At 39.6% G+C, this 19,003-nt stretch overlaps 1 protein-coding gene across 9 annotated transcripts in view; it reads left to right on the top strand.

Moving 5' to 3' along the window:
- ZFAND6 (zinc finger AN1-type containing 6) overlaps nt 1-16,993 on the top strand; it is a 36,580-nt gene extending 19,587 nt beyond the window's left edge. For 8 of the 9 annotated variants that reach the window (XM_071568318.1, XM_071568313.1, XM_071568312.1 and 5 more), the window contains 5 exons: nt 5,547-5,716; nt 6,623-6,734; nt 8,874-8,974; nt 15,335-15,448; nt 16,032-16,993. In XM_071568318.1, coding sequence (XP_071424419.1) covers nt 5,566-5,716; nt 6,623-6,734; nt 8,874-8,974; nt 15,335-15,448; nt 16,032-16,180 — 627 coding nt within the window. In that variant the 5' untranslated portion in view covers nt 5,547-5,565 and the 3' untranslated portion in view covers nt 16,181-16,993. The remainder of the gene's footprint in view (nt 1-5,546; nt 5,717-6,622; nt 6,735-8,873; nt 8,975-15,334; nt 15,449-16,031) is intronic. The other variant, XM_071568311.1, reaches the window with a different exon arrangement.
- The last annotated feature ends 2,010 nt before the right edge of the window (nt 16,994-19,003 follow it).

Raw genomic sequence — 19,003 nt, 5'->3', positions numbered from 1 at the left:
TGTCTTGCTGTTATTTGTGCCCAGGATGAAGCTGTGTATTTAAGCAGTGCAAATCACCACTTCTGCAATTTCTTCCTTGCTTCATTAGCATGAAGAAAATGACCATTAGTACTGGTGCTACTTAATCAGTGCTGAACTGCTTCGTTATAAAGGTGATTATGACAGAGGCGGGAATATTTTCATCACTTGTTAAAAGTTGGTTTCATTATATGGGGTGTCAGGTAAAACTGTCAGTGCATTGATCTATCACAGGGAAGAGGAGCTCACACCAAGTGCTGTGCTTTCTCTGAGAAGCAGTTTCAAAGCTGGAATGAGTAGGGTTCAAACTGTGACTGGTGTGGTGCTGAGGCAGAATGTTGTTTGGGTGCTCTTCCCAGCCTCAGTGTTTGCATTTGGGAACGATCCTTCCCATACCAGTCACAGATTTAGGAACATTTGCAGAACTCAAGATGGTACTTGAGCTGGGGTGGTGGATCTACTTGTTTTCCTACCACAACTTGGAAGTATGAGGATAACAGGAATTCAGGAGACCCTTTTCTTTGGAGAAGACAGCTGAAGAGAAGGCTGGCTTGTGTGCAGGGGGTTTTTTCCTTGTTGCAAAGGTTGGGGTGGGTGGGGGGAAGAGATTATTCCTAAATCTTGTGTGTTTAATCCTGCTAAATGCTGCTTTCTCTGATCTTGCTGATTAACATTTGAAGCCTATAAAGCTATGGTATCAGTTATTTGAAACTAGTAGCGTATAAACATTTTAATTGAAAGGAAAAGAAAAAAGAGGAAAAAAAAGACCAGTGTCAAAGTGCCTGATCCGTGGGGAAAGGATGTACACAAGTGTTTTGTTACTTGTTTTTCAGTGCATTGGAAGAAGGGGATCTTTCCTCAGAGAACTTGATGGCCATAAGACTTACCTATGAATTCTGAATGTTATTCAGAATGTAGAATTGATCTTAAAGAAAAAAACCCCACAAAACCAAAATCAGAACTCTTTATAGTATTTTAAGCACTTTATCTGCTTTGCTTTACAGTATAGTTGTATAACCAGTTATATGAGCACTAATGAGACAAGGAAGCATAACAGAGAGAAGTGCAAGAACCTTAAACAACTCAGCTCAGTGCAACCCCAGAACATCCCCTTTGTTGAAGATTATGGAATAAACTGCCTCTTTTTGTATCTAGCTGATAAGCTTAAGATAAAATTACCTCTATTTTCTTCACAAAAGTATTTATTTTCAGTATACTCATGGAAGGACACAGCTCTGCAGACTAAGTCCTTGTTTTCTTAAAAATTTGGTGCTTAAAGTCTACCCATTCCTATTACTCCTGACATACATAAACAACTTGATGCACTTGTAAGGCCTTTCTTCTTACTGCTGCTGCTACAGGTACTGTCTTTCCCTCCTCACCATAGCACAGCCTCAGAGTAAAATCCTCTCTGTACCAAGCCAAAATATATAAAGGACATTCCTGATTATAAAATATATAGAGCTGAAGTGAATGTAGTGCAAGCACAGCTCAGTGGGAACAAAAAGAGCCCAGAGGCATTTCGAGGAGCTTTACAAGCTCCACACTTGTTTTGTGATATCTCAAACCAAGTAAGACATACATGTGGTCATGCTGATCCCAAGACCTTGCTGTCACTTCACCTATAAAGTTGCTTCCAGTTTCACACTGAGGCCATGCTAGGAGACCAGTTTTGAGGCTACAGAATAGGGTATGTACTTGCACTTGGGATTTATTTTACAGTGGGCTTGATGCCGCCCCTCAGAAGGTTCGTCCTGTTTTTAACCACGTCACTTCCTGTGCAGTGTATGTCAGTTCTCTGGAGCAGATCTTATGTCAGATCAGCAAGTTCTCCAGTCCACCAGAATAAATATTCCTATCTTTTCCATCAGATGGGTGAACTGATCTGACTGGAGGCAGGGACAGAGTGTGCAGCAGTGGGCAGAGCTGTGGGAGCAGACTCCCCCCTTTCACAGCGCTGCTCCAGCAGGGACTGCCCACTGTTACTGGCTCATGGCATGTTTGGGCTTGGGGATATTGCGGATCCTCCTGCGCTGAGGAAATATGGACAGTTTTTAAACAAAAATCTGAAGCTGAGCCAAGAGCTGGGGTGATGGGAGGTCCTTCCTGCCCCCAAAAACAACTGTTTAATGATCTCTTGCTATTCATGTTTGCTGAGATGAGGACAGAGACGGCTGCTCTGCTTCTGGCTGTTTGACTTGTGCCCAAGCGGTGGGGAGGAGGAGTCCCCGAGGCACAAGTGCTGTGTCACCCCGGCCTTTGCCCTCCTGCGGGAGTGCACGTGAATGGGAGAGGCATGTCTGAGGTGCAGTGCCAGGAACTTCCAGCACTTGGATCTCTCCCGTTCTATTTTCAATGCCTGTTTTTGGCTACTGGTTCTCTTAATTCTTTAAGCCTGCTCTGTTGCTGAAACAAGTGGTTCCACACGTGTCTGCAGCTAGATCTCTCTCCTGCCCAAACAGCACATGTGACAAAGAGCTGAGAAACCAGTTTGTGTTGAAGCTCATTGTCAGAAGATGGAGTGGTTGACTTTAAGTTTGATCACTTCCTTGTTTCCTTTTTGTGCGTGTGAGCATTGAAAGGGAGGGCACCAGCATGGAAGAGGGAGTGAGAGCTTATTATACTGGCTTGGCATTCTGTGGCTTTAGGGTTCAAATAGATGAGTTCAACCATCTCAGCAGCTTACAGGCTGCTAAAACATGTGTTGTCCCTCCTGGTCACATATCATCCCTCACATTAATTCCAGAGGTTTTCCTGTGTGTTGTGCTTCCTACTTTTGTGGTTTTTTTGTGAGTGAACTGGTTGAGCTCACTGAACTGTCAGAAAACTTTGTGGTGGTGATAGCCCTTTTTTTCCTGGTGGTTTTTTTTAGTAGTTCATGGTGCTAATTGGGTGGGTGAGATTCCAGCTGAGCCTTGAAACTGGTGTGGGAGATTGTGCACAATTGCCCCTTTCAGACACAACAGGCTGCTTTGTTGGTGCAGCTTCTTTCTCATTTGACTTTACAACGTTGCATCAGTTTGATCCTATCTCTTCATCTTATTCGTCAAATATTACCAACCAGTGAAGGATCTTCTGCTTCCTGTGGGCCCTTATTAAAACCCTTCAGAAGAATCCCTGGCACTTCCCCTTGGAGATTTAAGTGTTCTGGAGGCTCATGCCAGTGGCTTGTGCTTTGGCTGCTGACAGGATCCACTAGTTAATGAACTTGGGAACTGGCTTAGCTGGAACTCAGGCCAGCTTTTCTTGTTTTGTTTTGTTTTTGTCTGAGCATCTTTGTGCACCTTTCACAATTTGCTTATTGAATTGGAGCAGAATTATTTTTTTTTACATCTGTTTTAGAGATTGTTATGCTGTGTTTGTGTTAGCACCTGGTCTCTCCAGCAGTGTTGTGTTGGGGAGTGTTATCAGGAGCTGGTGCTGTTACAGAGTTCCTGTGTGCTGGTCGAAGCTGGACAGACAGGCAGTCATGGTACATCTTGCAAGTTAGTATGGTAGGGTTTTTTAATATGCTGCTGCCTAAAATTAAAATAATTAATACTTGTATTGTGACATTGAACGTCTATTAGCATTTGAAATTCTCAGTTGAAAGTGTTTTTAATTAGTCTTTCAATCTTAAGCTTTCTATGCCAAGAGTGACTTGTGTAAAGTTTCATCTTTAAATTGGTTTTAGTTACCAAGGCACAGAAAAATTGTGCTCATTTATGCTCTCCTGAAATGGCTTTGCTGAATGTTGGGCCCAGCATAAAAATTAAATTCGCACATGCACTACTTGCAGTTTCATTCTGAAGGGCTGTCTGGAGAAAGGCAGGAATGAAAGTGCTCTTTCAGCCACACGTACGGTACTTCAGCAAAATCAAATTTAGGCGTCGTGTGAGGTCAGCGGCAGCTTTGGATGTCGCAAGCAAGTGCTTCTATATTGGAGTGGGGGAGTGCAGGCAACAGCTGAAATGAGCTTAATTGCAGGTGGAAGCTGAAAAAGGTACTGTCAGATTTTTGTTGTTTGCTGCCTGTACATCTTTTGTGTCTTATATCTTGACTACTCTCTTATCCTTAGAGTATCTTATTGCTGTAAGCAGAAACTTGACTTGTTTCTGTGTTGCTGTTGCCTTTGCAACTCATAAGTTTGCTTTTGGTATCAATTTCATAAGTTTTGGGGAAATAAAATTTTGTGGTTGTTAGAGGAGATGAGGAGATCTGTCTGGAAACAAAGTAATGGGAAAATTGTTTGTATTTGGCTTCAAATACATCTTACATAAAAGGAAATCTTTTTTACCCTGGTACTTCTTACTATGGTTTAATCTAGTTTTATAACGTGCCAATTGGTGAACTATTTGAGTATCTTGAAACTGCTTTCCCTCTGTTTTGTTTTTCTCTTCTGTTGAAACATATGCTGATGTCACTTGAAACATTGATTTCTTTTTAAATTTTTTTTCCAGTAATAACTGCTTATCTTTGGTTTGACTTGCAAGAATCAGTATTGCCCATACTTCAGCCTAATTTTTTTATCATGAAATATAAAGTGGTAGACGTAAGTTGATCTTGAATGCAATAGTTGATACCTTTATATACATTATTTCTTAATAACAAGCTGAAAAGTGATTTTCAAAAGTGATTTTAAAAAAAGAGCAATTGTATATTTATGGAGTGAGGAAAAAACCCAGAAAATTAATTTTATCTCACCAAGTGACAGATGTCAAAAGTGATTTGCAACTTAGACCAGCTGATGATAATTAGTAGGCTCAGAATTCTGATGAAAATGGTCATTTGCTGTAGTTTTCTTGTAAATATCTGTAAACCTTCTTAATGCAAGCCAGGGACAAAAACATGTAAGTTATACAGTTGAAAACTAAATCTAAGGATGTTAAATATCCAGGCAACTGGTATATCTCTAGTTTCTCATTTTTAGTATATTTTCACACAAAATTCTTAAGTAGGAGGTACGTGTATGTGTTTAATATTATTGACTGAAGGGATGATTTTTCTTTGCATGTGAAAAATCCTTGTACAGTGTTTGTGGTAAGAAGTGGTGTTGTCTTTCACTAATGATGCAGTGATGAAACAGTGACATGTGAGTTCATGTGACTGTTGGTAATTATAATTATTGTGCGGTAAGTAAGCCTGTGGTACCGTGCGGGTCTCTCATTTTACAGTTCTCATGCGCAGTATCAGGTGTTCGGTTTTCAAGGAGAGTTCAGCTGGAGTGTCCCCCTCACCTGCCTCCCCTTACCCAACTGCCAGAGCAGTGATACTCCCAGTATTTGCTAATATGCAATTTCTTTGTGTGGTGTATATTGAACATAAATTGGTGGGGCTGGGAGGGTCACACAGAGCCTACACGTGACTGTGTTTGTGTTACTGGGCAGACTTTATATGCTTTTTGGGAAAGGGCACTGAGTTACCCGCAAGGCATTTTTTCTGGAAGATCTTTTTGCTGAGCTATGGGAAACTTCAGATTTTCAAATGTCAACTGTAAAAGAAAGGTTTTCTCAGGCCTCTAAATACTGGGTTGTGTGTATCAATTTCAGGTTTATAGAAGAAGGGAAAATGGCTCAAGAAACGAACCGTAGCCAAGTGCCTATGCTTTGTTCCACTGGCTGTGGATTTTACGGGAATCCTCGTACAAATGGCATGTGTTCAGTGTGCTACAAAGAACATCTTCAAAGGCAGAACAGTAATGGTAGAATTAGCCCTCCTGGTAAGTAACACTGACATGTGTTTGGGCTGCTCAAACTGACAGAGTGGTCATGTCTAAATACTAAATGTAGGAGCATTAAGATGCTTGAATAAAATGGTTTGCACTACCTTAGGGAATGAGCTTGGATGAAATGCTCAGAATAAAATTGTGCTGCCATTAATCTGCTCAGAAGTAGATTCTAGTACCTTTTGTACTCATTTGAGTGTTTCCAAGTTGAAAATGTAAAAATGCAGAAAAAATTACTATACTGAGATATTTTTCCTTAAATTACTGATAGTAGAGATAAGATTTAGCTTGGGAAATGTTTGTGAAAAGCATTGAAAGTACAGATATTTAATCTCTGCAGCCTCATATGGAAGGATTAACCTGTGGAGACTTGATAATTTCTTCTTAACTTCAGATACTTCTTGTTCTTTTTGGCCCAGTGCCGTGTGTACTATCCCTTCCTACAACTTGACTTTTTAGATTGAAGAAATATCTTCCACTGAAATCTGGGGATTTAGGTCCTACAACTTCAAAATGGATCTGAAGTTGGCATTAGGATGCTACAGTAGTTTCTCACAGATCCATCTTGGTTTTTTAAAACAAACCCCAAGCTTCTTGTGTTAGAATACTGCAGTTTATGCTGAGAAAGCTGTTCGTAGATGCTTTAATTAGCAAAAAAGTAGTAACTATTTTAAATCTCCAACTTCAAAATTTTCTGCAGTGTAAGTTCTGGGGCTGGAATGAGACCAAAGTATGGCCAAACATAGTTACTTTTTTATAAAATTACATTTCATTATGATATAGGGAGAGATTCAATTACTTTTCTGACTGGTGTTGGAGGGGTTTAAGAGCAATTGCAGTGTATAACTTCTGTAGTCCCAGGAAGTCGTGTAACACATTCTGCATTGGGGTATCTTCCAGCAGCTTCTGTCAGTAGTATAACTGAGTCCCTACCGGTCCAGTGCACAGAAGGCAGTGCCCAGGAAACTCAGTCCACTTTAGATTCTACATCGACTCCATCTATGCAGCCAAGGTAAGATGTTTTGGTCTGCTCTGTGTCTTCGTGCGAAAATCTGTATCAAGGCAATGAAATGAAGTGTACTCATCCTGCATAATTAATTGCTGGGAGCTGGATTAGGAGAAGATGTAAGATTTAACAGCTGATTTTAGAGCATGGGATCTTATGGTGAATTCCAGCAGATCTCTCAGCTTCATCTTGCATTCAAATGGAAATTTGTCTTTAGCGTTTAGCCTCGAATAGGAGTAATTGCCAGCTTAGTGCTGTTCAACTGAGATTTGTCTGGCTGGTCTTCTGATTCCACAACTTACACTTGTATGTTTACCAGAGGAGATCTCCTTTCATCTTAGAAATTTGAGGATCTTGTAAAATTGCAGAGAGCTGCTTACTAGAGCTCTCATAAATAAATGTATGATAATGTGTCAACAAGCCAGTTGTTTCGCAAAGATTGGAGGGTGCTGGAACGGGGGAAGGATATCTGAATCTTGGTACAAGTTGTGCTACTGAACTGCTCTCTGAATCTTAGTACATGTAGTGCTACTGAACTGATCCCTGATTAAACAAGTCATTTCCATCTGGATTATTCAAGGATACATAATGTCCTCTTGTAAAATGCTCAGACTTACTAAGTGTTCTCCATTTGTAAAAGCTAAATATTTGTTTATATTTAGTGGCTGCATTTCAGTTGAGAATGACAACTAACAGCAACTCAAGTGCTTTGGAAATTTCTTGAGTGAAAAGTGTTAGTGTGTTATACTATGGCAGCTAACTTGCAGAAATACTCATTCCAACTTTTCTTTAAAAATCAGAATGTAGTAAAACACGGTCTGAGGGTGACTTTGTCAGTTTTTGCTGGCTGATTGTGCTCAAACTGTGTTTTCTGCTCCTTAGCTTTTTATAGGAAGTGTTATCTCATGCTCTGATCCTGCATATGAACCAAGAGCTAGGTGCCATGCCTGAGGCTATATTTAGTCTTTCCATTCTGAGACTTCTAGTGGGGATAGAAAATACATACCTTACCCTGAAACTACTCTTCTGGTATGTGTAATAAAAAAACCTCCAAAACCTCATCCAGGTCAGTGCACAGAACTGAACCAGTTACAGTGCCTTGGCTCTGTTCTCACACAACTTCTGTAGACCATGAAAGAGAGGAAAAGCACTTCACTGATCGCTGGCTTGGTTACTGGTTGCAGGAGAAGCAAGTGGATAGTTGCTCTTGGAGTTGTGCTTCAAAATAAATCAGTGTCCCTTGTTTGGGATATTTTCCAAAATGAAAAGCAGGAGTTAAACTTCAGTCTCTGGAAGTACTTCAGACTTACGATACTCCCAAGGACACATACAGTAAATTGCCAGTGCCCTTTTGTAGGTGACCAGAGCTGCAGTTGAAGACCTACATGCAGTTCTTGGTAATTAAAATTGCAACTCCAGTGCTCTGGTCATGCCATGGACCTCTGGTAGGGAGGTGTTGTGGACTGCTGAATAATCCAAAATTCTGACTTCAGAGTGAATCCCTAAGTGGAAAGAAAGTAACAAATAATGAAAATGAGGTAGTGCTACGTCTTGCTTGAGACTTCAGCTCTGCCTTGTTCCATAGGAGAGCTGCTGGATGAGCTGCTTGGGTGGAGCAATTGCTACTATGGAGTTGGTTTTCCTTATCTGTTCAGTGATTATCTGTGAGTTTTGCAGCTGTGCTCTGATTTTGCAGTGTGGCTGACAAGTTGGGGACATTTGGCCAGCACTACTTTACACGGTGAAAATCTAAGGGGTTCTGTGTGCAGCTGCTTTATTGCTGAAAACATTGACATGCTGCAATTTTCTCATTCGTGTCACTAGAACACCCAAGGTAGCTATTCTACAGTTATCTTGCTGACTTAAGTTATAAAAATCCTTGCATATTCAATATTGCATTGTTGCTTCTGTGTTAGAGAGGTGGTATGTTAAACTACCCAAAATATTTCCCTTTTTATAGTTGAACTGGTATATTGCATTCAGTATGAGCGCAAAAACCTTTGTCAGTTCAGATTGTGACATCTTTAAGTCATTACAGAAACAACTTTCAGAGCTTTTTCATCAAGGTGCTTTAACGTATCCCTTTCAGGAAAAGAACATGGAAGTGCATCATGAAAATTTTAACTTTCTTCTTTTGCCCCCCAGCCCTGTGTCAAGTCAGTCACTTTTAACAGAATCTGTAGCATCATCCCAACCGGATAGTACGCCTGTGGACAAAACAGTACCTGAGACAGAAGAGTTGCAAGGTTGGTGCCTAATTTTCACAGAGAACTTATGTTTTTAAACTTTAACTGTTCTTAATATACTCCTCTTTGAAAGAACTGGTTCTCAAACCCAAGTATTCTGTGAAATCAGAAGGCAAAATAAGGATAAACTTGTTTTCTTAAAAGGCAAGTCAAGCTGAAAACTTTTATGTTTAGCTGGTGATGTATCTGCCATAACAAGTGTGTTAATTGGTGTTGGAAGTGCACATTATAAATCAGCGTTCTGTTCTAACAGTCTTTGTGCCACAGCTGTTGCATGTAAGTAGAGTTTTGAGTATCTGTTACTCCTCAGAGTAACCATTTGCAGCAGATACCAGAGGTTTATGATCATGTTTGTGATACAGAGTGTTATGATGTGACCATTGCAAGAACAGTGTTAGTGTCTTTTATAAACATGAAACACCCACAATAGAACCATTCACGTATGAACTATAGTGCTGTAATATTTTGACCTATGGAAATTCATTTTATCAAATACAAAATTACCTTACCACAGACTATACTTGCTTGAAGGAAAATGGCTGAGTGGGTTGTTTTAACTATACTGGCCTAAAATCCTTATTACTGGTACAATGTAGAGGTTTTTTTCTTTGCTTTTTTAAATTTTTTTCTGTGTGCAAGCTTTCAGAGCTTAAGACTAAAATTTTTTAATAGTATTCCTTAGGAAATGCAAAAATGCCAGTTAATATACAAAGTATATATGCTCAGACTCGTAACCTGTAGATGGTATAACAGGTATTTAAAAGTAAATCAGTAAGTCTTCTGCCTTTACTTCTGTTGACACACTTAAGGCTTTAGTGTGGGTAAAGTTATGCATCTGTCTAAACATAGGAGTTTGGGTTTTACACAGATAAATCTTGTAATTCCACTTAAAGATGCTAAATATTAGTACTTTCATTGTACCTCTGGTACGAGGGTTTACTTCTCACATTTCTAAACCTGACCTACCCCTTTTCTGTAGACTGGAATATGAGTCGTCAGTCACCTACTGTGCTGAGTGAGGCATGGCCTTGGTCACACAAACAGTGACTGTAAACTTGGGATAAAGGTTTTTAATGGTGATACTATTTTTAGTAACCTTTGAGATATCAATTATTAGAACCATCTTTACTCCTCAGAAGATACATTTAGAGAGAGGTTCTGGTGTTGGCTGGGAAGTTTGCTTTCTGGAACTGAGGTCTCGTCTTCAGTTTAGACAGTGCATCATCAACTGTCTTTTCACTGGGAGGCAGAGGAAGTATTTTATTGTAAATTAATCTTTGTTGCTTGCACTGTGAGGTGACCTGAGCCTGTGAAAAGACATTTTCCAGCAAGTTTTCTGAGGCACGGCTCACGTCTTACCTGTTCGGATAAATTTGCCCTTTAATTCTTCACCTCTAAAGCTCGTTGTCCTTATGAGAACATAGAATATGTTTCTCAACTTGAAGCTTTTAATTGGGGGACATATCTTACTTAATGTTTTACATTATGTATTTCAAGGAGCAACCTGTCAGGTGTTTAGATTACTCAGCTGTGTCCTGTGTTTTTCTCTGTACCCCAGTTTCTAAACTGAGAACACCACCATGTAGTTGCAGTTCTAAATTACAATCCCTATTTTTAACTCACTGTGGCAGGGTCAGCCTTATTTCCTTAAGTTTCTTCTGTGCTATCCCTAACTGAAAATTATATGAAATGTAGTGTTTCCAGTTTTAAGTATTTTCATTTGAAAAATGTAAGTTTAGAAAAAAAGCGGCTTAGAATGGATGCTAAGAGGATTTCATTGAATTGCTGTCAGAGTTGTGCATCCTAAAGTTTCTTTTATTTTCCTCACATCATTTGGAATTTGAATTTTAGGCTGCTGTCAAAAATGTAATAACAATGTGTGAATCAAAGGTCTTTTAGTATTGCTTGACGTTCTAGCATTAAAAAGAAAAATATTTACAGCAATGTGATAGTTCATCCCAGACCGAAGAGCATCTAATGCTATTCCTGTTGATTCAGGGGAGGAAAAGGAGAAATTATGTCTGCTCTAATGACTTGTTCAGTATTTATTCTGGTAAAATTTTGCCTTGTGGGAATGTCTGTTTTGAGGCAAATTGTTCTATGCTACTCATGTAAGTTTGTGTATTGTATTTAGTTGACTTCTCCTTGTAATTTAACAAAAATTACCAGGCTACAATAACATTGAATGAAAGATTGGGTGAATAATTAAGCTTTCTTAGATTACTATTATTACTTTTCTAAAGCAGACAGATAAATGGGATTTGGGCTGTGTGTACACAGTCCTTGCTGTTTGCAGACAAGCTAAAACTACGAAGGGATAAAAATCATAAAGAGCAGTTGAGACTTGTCTTTGTTGGATTTATGCAATGCAAAAGAATAGAGGAAAAACTGCAGAATATATTAATAAGTCTAGACTTCACAGTTAGTGTTTGTGTGATGATACTTGTAGGTGTGGAGCACTGCAAAAAGCCCAGATGCTCTTAGGTAGGGACTACTAGAATTTTTTTTAACTTTAATGTTCTTAAATACCATGAACATGCCATTAAAGGTGACCTAAAATGAAACTCATTAAGTACAATCCAGCTTCTCTAGCAGCTTTCTTCTATTATGAGCATCTTTCCAACTCACTCTAGATTGGCTGTTGTACCTTTTGCTCAACATTACAGCCCTGTTAGGATTAGCCAGTCAGGATTCCTGATTTGTTAGCCAGAGGATTAACAGGGCTGCCTCCCGGCAAGGCTGCAAGTAGGTGAAGAGGCATTTCACTTCCCTAGGATTAATGAGTTTAAAAGCATCCAGGTTAGAATTCATGCTTCGTGTTTCAGGGAGGTTTTTAAAGGTAAAAGCAATTTGCCATGGAAGGCAGGAGCACTCCACAACATACTTTATGGAGCTCTGAAAATTGAAGAACTTAGTGCTAAAAGTATAAATTGAACTAATGCATGGGCTGTCAGCCTTGTTGGGGCTGAAAACTTCTGAGAGCCAAAACAGCTCCTCTAGTACCCAAACTCACTGTGAACTGGAGAGTAGCATGTATTATTATTAGGATTGCAAAATGCTATCACTGATGTAATATGGTGTGATTACTGTTTTGAAAAATCAGAGTACAAACTAAGATTTAAATAACTGCTCATCTAGGTTTTAGTGAGGTAAATCAGTTTATTTCAGTTAGTGATGACTAAATTTAAAAAATTGATACTAAACCAATTAAGCTGCTGCAGAATTTTATGTGGAGGTAACTTGGGCCTAACGTGAATGCAGTTGGACTAAAGACTTCACTTTCAGTGGACCTCATCAGGGCTGGCTCAGTCAACAGTACTGGAAAGAAAGTGATGGATATTTGAGATTTTTGTGATAGTACCAGGGACTTGGAGGTAGAGTATGACTGATAGAATTGTAGAAAATTATATAGGATATCCTGATATACCGATCAATACTCCAGGGAGAGAAGAAAGATTTAAAAATAAATTGTCAGTGAGTGTGCTCTTTTTTAATGTACCTCTTCCTAACATTGAAGCAGTGCATTTTAGGCTGATTATTTCAGTTTAGTGTTAACATGTTAGAAAGTGTAGTGATCTTTAGGATTAACTTCACATTTCACTCCTGGAGCAGTGGGTTTCTTCTTCCTAGACCTAGTCAGATGCTCTTACTTTTCCTGTGGGAATGAGGAACGTTTTTCTTTAAGAGGTTCTGCCTGGTGATATCACTCTGCAGGGGTGATAAATGTAAAACATCCAGAGAGAGGAGAGAACAGATGAGGTGTCAGGAGTTTGCTGCACACACAGGGAGCTGTTGTGCCATCAGAGATTTGCAAGGGCTGGAGTGAGTTTTATTTTGTGGGTGCTGTTTTTGTGGTCAGTAAGAGCACACTGAATTTCAGGCAGGGTTGTCACAAACGAAGCAGTAGGAAAAGCTTCTGCCTTTAGGTGAAAATCCAGACTGCTTGTTTTGATCAGCTAAGAACATGTTCTGTAAATCAGGGAACTTTTAGCAGCCAACCCAGCTTGTCAGCTCCAGAAAAATCAGTGTGTGTTCATGCCTTACTCATTTTTGGTTTGGCAGCTTGTACTGGTGCTGCCAGTGCTTCTGTTCTCTGGCTAAAGGCAGAGGTGGGGCTGGGGGAAGGGAGGACTTTGGTTCATGGAAAGCAGACAGCAGCATCCTGGAATCCAGACAGTCGAGCAGCTGGGAGTGGCTTCAACATGTTTCCTTCAAGCACCAAGCTGGGCAGTATTGCATTTTACCTGCTTTGTTCTGTTGTGCTTATCACAGCTAGCTGATAGACTGAGCAATGAGCACTGGCACTTGGGCATCTAAAGGTGTCTTAGTGGTTGGGATATTCATGATTATGATCAAGGATTTTGAGTCAAATCTCTGGCTTCTGTGCCATAGCAGATTGAGACTTAAAATTTGTGGTTACTACAGTAGATGTGAAGTGACTCGTGGCACAGTAGAAGAATCTTCCCACTCAGTTCTACTCAGTTCTACTGAGCAGCAGCTCTTAAATATTTTTAAACCTTTTTAATGTGAGAGCCATACGCACAAAGAAAATGTAAGTATGTATGAGGGCCTTGTTATGCAGGGAAGAGTGCAATTTTTTTCCTAAATATAGCTAATAGTTACAGAGGCTTTTAGTGAAACTTCTATTGAGGTAACTGGATTTTGCTACAACAGGAAATGCAAGCTTGAGAATGTTAGAGGCTAATTCATGTCATGAAGCTGTCTTAGTGAATTCATAAACACTGCAATGTCTGTTTCATGTAAAGCTGCCAAAGTTCATTTGAGTAAGTTTTACTGCTGCTGGTACTTATCTCACCTCTTTTAATCCTTGCTGCTATTCATTCTTAACTTGAAAAGCTTTGGATATCACTGTCCACTCAGAAATGTGCCCTTTAACAGCCACTTAAAGCCACTGAACCTTTTTTGCAAACTATCAATTGTTAATAAATTTAAGGACGAGTAAAAGCTCTGCTTGTAATATATATAGTGATTTAGAAGGATTTAATAAACCATGTATAATGGTATCTTTGCTAGATTTTCCCTCAGGCAAAGTTTTTGCTGGTGATCAGGTATCCTGGTACCAATTGATGTTGCTTAGTACAATGTTTTGATACATAGAAAAAGTGATGAGTGCCCTTGTCTTCAAAAATAAAAAATCATCAGAATAGCAGCACAGGAAAAACCCCACTGGAATTGTCATGCAGAAGAGCTGTCTACTGGTGTAGAACTAGCACAGAACTGCATCTGACAGTCTCTGCTGAACAAAGGTCCAGCTGTACAGAGATGCCTGCAGCCTTTTCCCTGACAAATGTCTGAGCTTACTGTTGGATTACCTTCCTCACAGCACTGATTCTAACTCTGCTTCCATTGACATTCCTCTCAGCTGGAGCTTGCTTTTGTTCTTTGCTGCAAATACCTTTAACTTCTGTGTACCTTATTCACCAGAGACTTGTCCTGCTGTGGTCTACCAATATCTGGTAGGCAGAGGTTGGCTCTTAGTCCTTCTTGAAATGAAGCTGGGGGTTTTGGGTTTCTATTTCTGTTTTGTAATGTAAGGAATGTGCAAATACTTGAGGAAAACCAGAACTTCTATTTTTACCTGGGTCAGGCAGTTACTACCATTACTTGTTTGTATTCTCCCACACAACCTGTAACCTGTTTCTTTTAGATGTGAGTGAACGTTAAAGTAGGTTGAAAGTGGCCTTAGCAAAAGCATCTTTAAAATGAGGTTTTTACCTGCTTCCTTCTGGGTTTCAGGACAGTGTAGTTTCTCTCTGTGTATCTAAAGCTGATGTTTCTCACCCCTGATAGTGACAAGCTCCTGTGTAGGCTTCTTCCAGATGTGCAAGAGCAGCAGCATCACAGTGGTAGAGTTTGTTCTGAAATGCTGCATTTCATGTGGTTTCAGTGTTGCAGCCTCTTCAGCAAAAGTAGTGTCAATTCAGAGTTTGAAACAGGGTGTTTGGCTCAACTGATCCTATTACATACAGTGCTTCTTACAAGCAGATTTTGGGAAATGGGCTAGTAACACTGTGGGAAAACACTTGGGTGTTGGATTTTCTTCCCATGTCTGACAACGCTGAATCTTACTCTGAAAACTTATGTTTAATTACTCTGGGGTTTTTATGGTATTGTTGTATTGTGAACTTCGTGTGAACATCCAGTGAGCCCTCCCCTTAAATTATATTGAAAGTCTAGAAGGAGGGTGTTCCAGTCACTGCTGAGAGACCATTGCACTTCAGGCATGGAAGCTGCAGCAAAATGGCTACTTTTGCAACGTGGGCTTTAGATTATTGTAGGACTTAAAGGAAGGGGAGAGACTTTTTTTTTTCCCACCGTTCTTATTAACTTCTTTGTCAGCTTCGGTGTCAGAGAATGCAGAGCCTACACCTGAAGAACAGGACAAGTCACTTGACAAACCAAAACAGAAAAAGAATCGTTGTTTCATGTGCAGGAAGAAGGTTGGACTTACTGGTAAGAAATACTGATTTCATTTTTCTGAGATTTGTTTAGGCTTTGGACCTTTGAAATGTTCTCTTAAAGGGAAGATGGGTCATGGTCATCTTGATGTTCATTTGAAGTAACAAAGATGCTTTTTGCTAACTCTCAGTAGTTTAGTTATTCATGTATTGTGTTGTTTTTCAGCCTCCTGTCTTTAAGTGGAGTTCTTAATTCCAAATACTTCCCTTTGGAAGTCTGCTTAGCTGAGGAATTGGATGGTAGTTTGCTGCCATTCACTAACCAGTGAAAGGCCCTGAGAACTTGAGTTCTGCAGGGTGAAGGTTCATAAACAAAGAAAAAAGAGCAGGAGGTCTCTGTAAATATGTTCTGTTCTCTAGTGTATCATGTGATAGGAAAGAATGATCCAATCAAATCTTCCTGTAATTGCTTAAAAATGTATTGTTTGTGATTCTTATGCTTTCTGCAGCAGAGGCTCTTTGGCTGATTGACACTGGTGACAGAGATTTATTGCTAGTGAGTGAATACATTCAGGATTTAAAACAAACTAGTGTAATTAAGAATGTTGAAATGTCTAAGCTACTTTTTCTGTCCACAGGGTTTGAATGTCGGTGTGGAAACGTTTACTGTGGTATGCACCGTTACTCAGATGTACACAGTTGCTCTTACAATTACAAAGCTGATGCTGCTGAGAAGATCAGAAAAGAGAATCCTGTAGTTGTTGGGGAAAAGATTCAGAAGATCTGAACTGCTGCTTCTGCCGGAATACAAAAATCCTCTGACCATCTGCAGATTAAATTGACTTGAGCTTTTTTCCTTAGTCATCAGGAACGTAGAGCAGTGTATCTTGCCTAGACCTTTTAATCATGCATGTCATCAGATGAATAGATTTTTTTGTTTTCGTTTTTTTTGTTTTGAAAATGACCCTGAACATTATTTTCATTGCAGTTTTCTGTGGCTGAAGACTTAAGTAAACTTTACAAGTATTATCCTTTAAGATCATTTTAATTTTAGTTGAGTGCAGAGGGCTTTTATAACAAATGTGGAGAAAATATTGGAGGGCTGTGCTTTTCCAGGATAAAACATGCATGCGTTAACTTTGCAATTTACTTTCTTGTTGTATATAGCTTTTCTCTGCAGCACAATTTCCTCTCTTTTTTTTTTTTTGATAATGCCTTGTATGGCACAACTAGTTATCAGTAACTGAATGTATTTTAATCATTATGGCTGCTTCTGTTTTTTTCCCATTAACGAGAGGTTATACATGTTCGCATATTAGCTTGTTTGCACCCTCTACCTATTTATGTATGAATCATTTGTAATGAGAGTGTGTGCTGAGATTGTGTGTGGGATTTTTGTTGTTTTCTTTTTTTTTAATTGGGGTTTGTTTTTGTGTGTGTGGGGGGAAGGCTGTATGCACTTCATTGACTGCAGTTTTCATTGGGATTTCATCCATCAGTTTGTCTGTAAACAAATATGAAGAATGATCTGAAGTACCTGTGCTGTATTTATGTTTATCCACGTCTTAACTTTGATTAAATAAAATTTAAAAAAATCTGAGCCCCTGTGGCTGTCACTGGTATATGTAATTTGGATTTTTCTTGCTTTGTTGTAATGGGGACCTTCCATTGGTGAATTCTTTACTTAGTGTATTTATTCACAGCCACCATGTGTATCCCAATGCCACTAACTTCTCATGATTTTTCTTTTTTTTTGACTTCTTCACCCATAACTATCAGACACCACAGTTTCCAGAAGCTTTTTACCTTGTGTGTTGGTTCTGCCCAGGGAGTTCTCCATGCTCACCATGCAGTGTGTCACTTGTATGCAGGAGTTTGGGTCATTTGTGAAAAGGTACTTAAGTTGGGGCAGACCTACAAGTAAAACTGATGTGATCAGTGACTAAGCTGTGCAGCAAGCCATGTGTGTGTGATTCTGGTTCTAGGAAATGAAGCTGTGGAGTTTGGGATCTGCTGTTTGACAGACAGCACTGCAGGAGGAATTGTTCTTTATTGTGTTGTGAGGTTGCTCAGTAAATGTCTTTCTTCAAGTGTCTTGAAATTAAAGTCTGTGCCTCAACCCTTCAACCCACTCTGATCATCTCCATAACTTAAGGATGTAGTGCCATAGAAACTTCAGCCAGTGCTGCTTATGGCCAAACCTAACAGCACACTGAAGTAGCACCAACTCTTCTCCAGATGGTACTGATCTGCAGTTGAAATTTCAGTGGGTGACTTGCTGCTGCTTTGAAGCATTTGTGAAATAAATGTAATTGCATGGCTTTATTTAAAACATTAAGTTTTTAATCAAAGCTGGCTCCATCCTTTAAAATTTGGAATGCTCTCTAAAAGCTATGGCTGGCAATTAGTAGATAAAGCATTACATTTAGGATATAAACTGTGCAGCAGGAGCTTTCTCTGGTAGCTATAGAAAGTAATCTGCAAGACCCAATAATAAATGAAGTAACTGGTGCTTGCAAAAATGTTGTAACCATAATCTATGAGGACATGGGTTTTTATAGTAAAGGAAGGAATAAATAACTTACTGGCAAGTTTCAGTAGTGCCCTGACTTACCAGGGGTCAAAGATCCTGTGTTTCCTCAGAGCATTTGCTTAACTTCCTCTTACGCAGCACAGACCATGGAAGAGCAGCAGTGTCACTTTTGGTAGGTGTTTGCTTTTGTCTTTGCTGCTACTTCCCTATTCTCTAATCTTTCTCATTTTGATTCCTCCCTGTTCCCTATTTGTGGTCTCTTCCTTTTCCTAAGCATGTCCTTGTCTCTCCACTACTGGCCTCCTCACCAATCTGCCTTTAATGTGCTGATCCTTCTGGGCCTGGCAGAGAGGAGACACCATAGATTTCCCAATGGGGGAAGAACCAGTTATGTTTGTATGTTCTGGTGTCTGAGAGACCTAAAGAAGAAACAATACAAGAAAAGCAACTGCCTTTGGAATTCACATACTCCCTTTAGCCACCGCCTGTTGCAAAGCAACAACTCTCCTGATTACAGTAGGAAATGTAACTGTGCCCTCAGTGAGGCAGATCTGCATCAGGCTGTTGTACTTTCACACCTGCCCTCCTCCAAGCAATCTAATAAACCTCCTTTGGTTTGGCTTCTGCAGGTCTCTGAGTTCAGAATATTGAAGGGAGTACATGGGCCTGACAAATGAGCTTGTGCTGGAGATCTACCTTTCCCTGACACCTGAGAACTGCATGTCATGTTTGTTTGCTTTGGCATTGTCTTTGCATTGTCATAGTGGTTGATTTACATTTCAATCTGTATTTTGTGTCATCAGCTTGAGGTTAGCAGATTAACATTTTAATTAAGATCATCACCTTCACAGCACTACTAAATGCTTCAGTAAGTCTGTCTGCTCCCATTGTACAGTGTGTCTTGGAATGTACTTTCAATGTGGTTTTGTTTCATTTTTGGAATAAGCAAGTTCTATAACCCAAATCCTATAACCTTGCCATGAAACATCTTCACTGTGTTTAAAACAATTCCAAAAGTCAGTGGAATGGAGTTGTACCTTAGGTACAAAATTTTACAGGAAATTTTCTGCAAGTTTA

The sequence above is a fragment of the Pithys albifrons genome, chromosome 13 (genome assembly GCF_047495875.1).
Source record: "Pithys albifrons albifrons isolate INPA30051 chromosome 13, PitAlb_v1, whole genome shotgun sequence".
Taxonomy (NCBI): domain Eukaryota; kingdom Metazoa; phylum Chordata; class Aves; order Passeriformes; family Thamnophilidae; genus Pithys; species Pithys albifrons.
Note: the sequence above shows the minus strand (reverse complement) of the source record. Positions and strands in the feature narration are given on the sequence as shown.